Source organism: Acanthochromis polyacanthus, chromosome 18, assembly GCF_021347895.1.
Source record: "Acanthochromis polyacanthus isolate Apoly-LR-REF ecotype Palm Island chromosome 18, KAUST_Apoly_ChrSc, whole genome shotgun sequence".
NCBI classification, from domain to species: Eukaryota; Metazoa; Chordata; class Actinopteri; family Pomacentridae; genus Acanthochromis; species Acanthochromis polyacanthus.
The window spans coordinates 16474585-16478545 of NC_067130.1; the positions used below are offsets into that span (position 1 = coordinate 16474585).

The following is a 3961-nucleotide window of genomic DNA, read 5'->3' on the forward strand; positions in this document are numbered from 1 at the left end:
TAAATTCATAACTGACGTGAAAAATGCACACATTTCAAAATGTTACTTTACCTAACAAAAGAAAGACAGAAAATAGCATAAAAGCGTAAATCCAGCTTGTATATGTTTTGACTCAGCATGGATTACATTAAATTGAAACAGTTGATCGACAGGAGAAAAACATTTGAAAGCGATATAAAAATGCTTGATATTCTTACTGCATTATATCCAAAACTATTTAGAATTATTACCTGATTTCAGAATCCTATTTGATCTTTTCATAAATAAAAACATTTGCACCCTAAATTCAAGCAGAAAAGACACAGATTGGTACATAAGAATTAATCACAATGCAGAAATTTAAGCATTTGATGACCTCTTCACCTACTGCTTAAGGTGTCTCCCCCAGTGTTCAATTCAAACCTATGGTCATGTTGCACAGTATTCCTGGCTTTGGTGTATCATGCGCACTAAAGGCTGGCTGTGTTTCATGGCGGAAAGTGTGAGACAGGAGCTCTGCATGTGTTATAACAGCTGTTGTTTCTGCCTGTGGGGAAATGATGGTGTTTTCCAAAGAAACCCGGCCTCATCGTATGCAAGTCTCATTGCAAGGATGAACAATCATTAAAGAAGCAGATGGTTAACTACGTAAAACTTTAACTGCAAATGTTGTCATTTAATAATAAAAAAAAGTGGTGTCTGAGGCTACAGCCCTGAATGTTTGATGAATAGCTTCAGTTTTTCAAACACAAATTACAATAATTGTTAAAAAAATAGCCCTGGATCTTTCTTTCGGTTACTCCCAGGAAAATAAGATATTGTTGATCAAGACAGGGAGACCTGAACAATCTAATATGTTAAAGAGGCTTTTGTCTGCACAGAAAATAAAGTCTAAACATTAGGCTTTTTCACATTTCAGCATCAACATTGGTCTATAAGCATAAAAACATCTTCTATGTAAGCTGAGTTTTGCTTTATTTAGCTACTTTTCTGTACAATTTGACATCTATTAGGACTTTACAGTAAAATCTGTATCACGTCCGATTAAAAAAAATAACTGATTCAAGTTTGAACAAAATGTTAACAGAGGTATATTTTGTTGCTTCCAGCTGTTTCTAGGAGTCTTTCCTCTGAGTTTATGAAATACCTGCAATTATTTTCCTCTGCATCACAGCTCTGGCCTGACTATTATAGGTATTTATCTGTGGTGTTATGGGACTTTCTGCTTCTCTTCTCATGGACTTTTTGTAGGGTCGTTCAGCCAAAATGCTATTAAATAAAATTATTATTTTAAAAATGAGCAATAATAACCTTCAAGACCTTGAAGCTGGTAACTAAAACCAGAAAACTTGATCTAGACAAGTGCCGGGGTTCTCAAACTTTCTACAAACGTGTATTTCAAAGGCACACCTTTACATATAATCATCATAAATTTGACTGATTCCAAGACACATAGCTTGAGAATCAGTGGTTTTAGTAGCCTGCATTCACAGTGGTACTAATGTGGAACTTGGGTTACACATAGAAAGAAAGTAAAATGACCATACTTTGCCTGGAGCAATTCATTGTATTCTGAAATAAATTGAGAATTATGCACTTTTCAGGTATCTATCTATCTATCTAGATATCTATCTAGATATCTATCTATATCTCTTCAGATATAAATGGGAAAATCAACGAATGAAATTCCACTTTTATGACAGTACTTGTAGTAAAACGGTACAGTTGCACAAACTTTTCTCTTACTTGAGTTTAATATCAGCAGCCTGCGTCACCAGCATCGTGTGACGAGAGAATCACAACAGTTGATGGACCAATGGGACGCGGTTTCCAGCAGAATCTAATCAGCCCATCAGCGCTCAGCCCGCAGTACAAAGAGGCTGCAGCCTGGAGGGGATGCGGGTGTGCTCTGACAGCGCATGAGCGACTTTACGAACAAGGATATCGGTTTTCTTACGGACAGAAGTTTTGGGATCCTTTTTCCAAAGTTTACAGAAACTCTCCACTGTGGCCGCTGAGAGACACACACGCGTGTGAAGCCTCCAGAATCGGAGCTGGACCGGCCACAAGCTAGAAACTTTGGCTCAACTGTTAAACTGTGAAGATCCCAACATGATTTGCTTGTTGTGGCCATCCGCTATGAGCTGTTGGTTGCTCTATGGACTTCAAGTCTCCAGCTGTGACGTGAAGTGAAACCACGAAGGAGTAACAGTTTTTACGCAGCGTGATGGAGTCACAGCAGCTCGCATGAAGTCCAGCATTTTTACGATTCATTCTTGCTGGAAATGGCAAGTCGTGCCACATTGATGGAGCGGGCTGTGACTTTCATATGCAGTGTGCTGATCTTAATCATCGGGCTCTGCGTCGGATCTCCCAACCACAGTCACCGGCTGGTTTGCTGGAAAGCGATCCTCAAGTGTCACGGAGAGCCGGATTGCCATTACGCCTACGATCAGTACCTCTATGCCTGCGCGTCTGTTATTAGCGGGGATCGCAAGAAGTGTCCCAGCCACTGCATATCCTCCCTAATCCAGCTCAACCTCACCCAGAGCGGCCCGGCTCTGGAGGACTGCGACTGCGCCCTGGACCCGGTGTGCCGGAGCACCAAGCAAGCCATCGAGCCGTGCCTGCCGCGGACCAGCACCATGGGCTGCACCGAGGCCCGGCTGCAGTGCGAGATGGACGCGTCCTGCAACCTCGCCATGAGAGAGTATCTGTTCCACTGCCGAAAACTCTTCGGAGGACAGAGGTGCTCGGACGGATGCCGCAGGGTGATCGCCAACATGCGCTCCATACCCAAAGCGCAGCAGCTGGACACTTGTGTGTGCGATGGCACCGAGAGGAACATATGCGAGTACATAAAAGTGAGCATGAAAACTTTCTGCACGGATTCCGTCGACAGGTTCGCGGGCAGCGGGTTTTCAGACTCCGAGGAGGACAGTGAGGACGATTATATCGACCAGGAGGATTATCAGTATGTGGAAAACTCCAGTGGATCCCCACCTTGTCAGACTGTGCTCGGAGTTTTGACCACCATTTTGGTTTTACGCAAATTTATATGAAAAGCTGCAGCTAGAAAGTCACTTCTGAAAAGAATCAGCACCAGAAATCTACTCACCTCACAAAAATTCGGCTACTTTGTCTTAAAGCTAATATTCTGGGCTTCTGAATCAACCAAAACTTTCTGCTGCATGTCTACACAAAGTCATTTAAAACAGGGCATTTGCTTTTATTATTCACTTATGTCAATCACAAGCAGCTGTGGATCACATCAAGTAGTTACTTCTCATGTATTCTCTCAAAAAAATTACTAATCTGACAACATTGAAGGATCCTATTTTTATATGTCAGCTATATAAATGTAAATTGTACAGTATATTGTATAGATATATATATTTGTCAAACTATTTGTGTATGATATGAATGAAAAGAGATTTGCACTGTTAGAAAAAGTGAGTCCTGCTCTCGTACTGCATTGCGACCCCAGAGGAAAGAAACATGTTAAAAGTGCCTGAACGTCACCGACTCTGTATATCATACAGGCTGTGAAAGCAGAGTCATGCTCCTTGTCCCCACAACCCCTTCATTTCAAACCAAAGTTGATGTAAGCCACTAAACTACGTGTCTTAATCCCACAGGGCAGATCACACGTCTGTAAATAGAAGCTCTTCGGAGTGATACACTTGACCTTTGTCAATGTGGATGTTTGCAGAAGGTATAAAGTGTTAATTCCTGAAAACTGTTCAAACAGACTGGAGAAAGGTAAACTCCTCCTCTAGGGGATTTGCAGCACAAATGGAGCCAAGAAGCATTCAGTGGGTTTGTTTATCTTCACCCCATGTGTTTGTTAGAAGTCTTTACAAAGACATACTGGTTAAAAAAACACGTCTGTGTTTGGGAGAGTGGAGATATTAAGTGTCCGTTATGGACACAGACCTCTGAATGTACGTGCACAATAAATACATCAGATTTAAAGACTCTT

At 41.6% G+C, this 3961-nt stretch overlaps 1 protein-coding gene across 1 annotated transcript; it reads left to right on the forward strand.

The window, feature by feature from the left end:
- Positions 1 to 1821: 1821 nt before the first annotated feature.
- gas1b (growth arrest-specific 1b) lies at positions 1822 to 3961 on the forward strand. Its single transcript, XM_022191563.2, has one exon. The coding sequence runs from the start codon at positions 2265 to 2267 to the stop codon at positions 3039 to 3041; it is 777 nt and encodes a 258-aa protein (XP_022047255.2). The 5' UTR covers positions 1822 to 2264; the 3' UTR covers positions 3042 to 3961.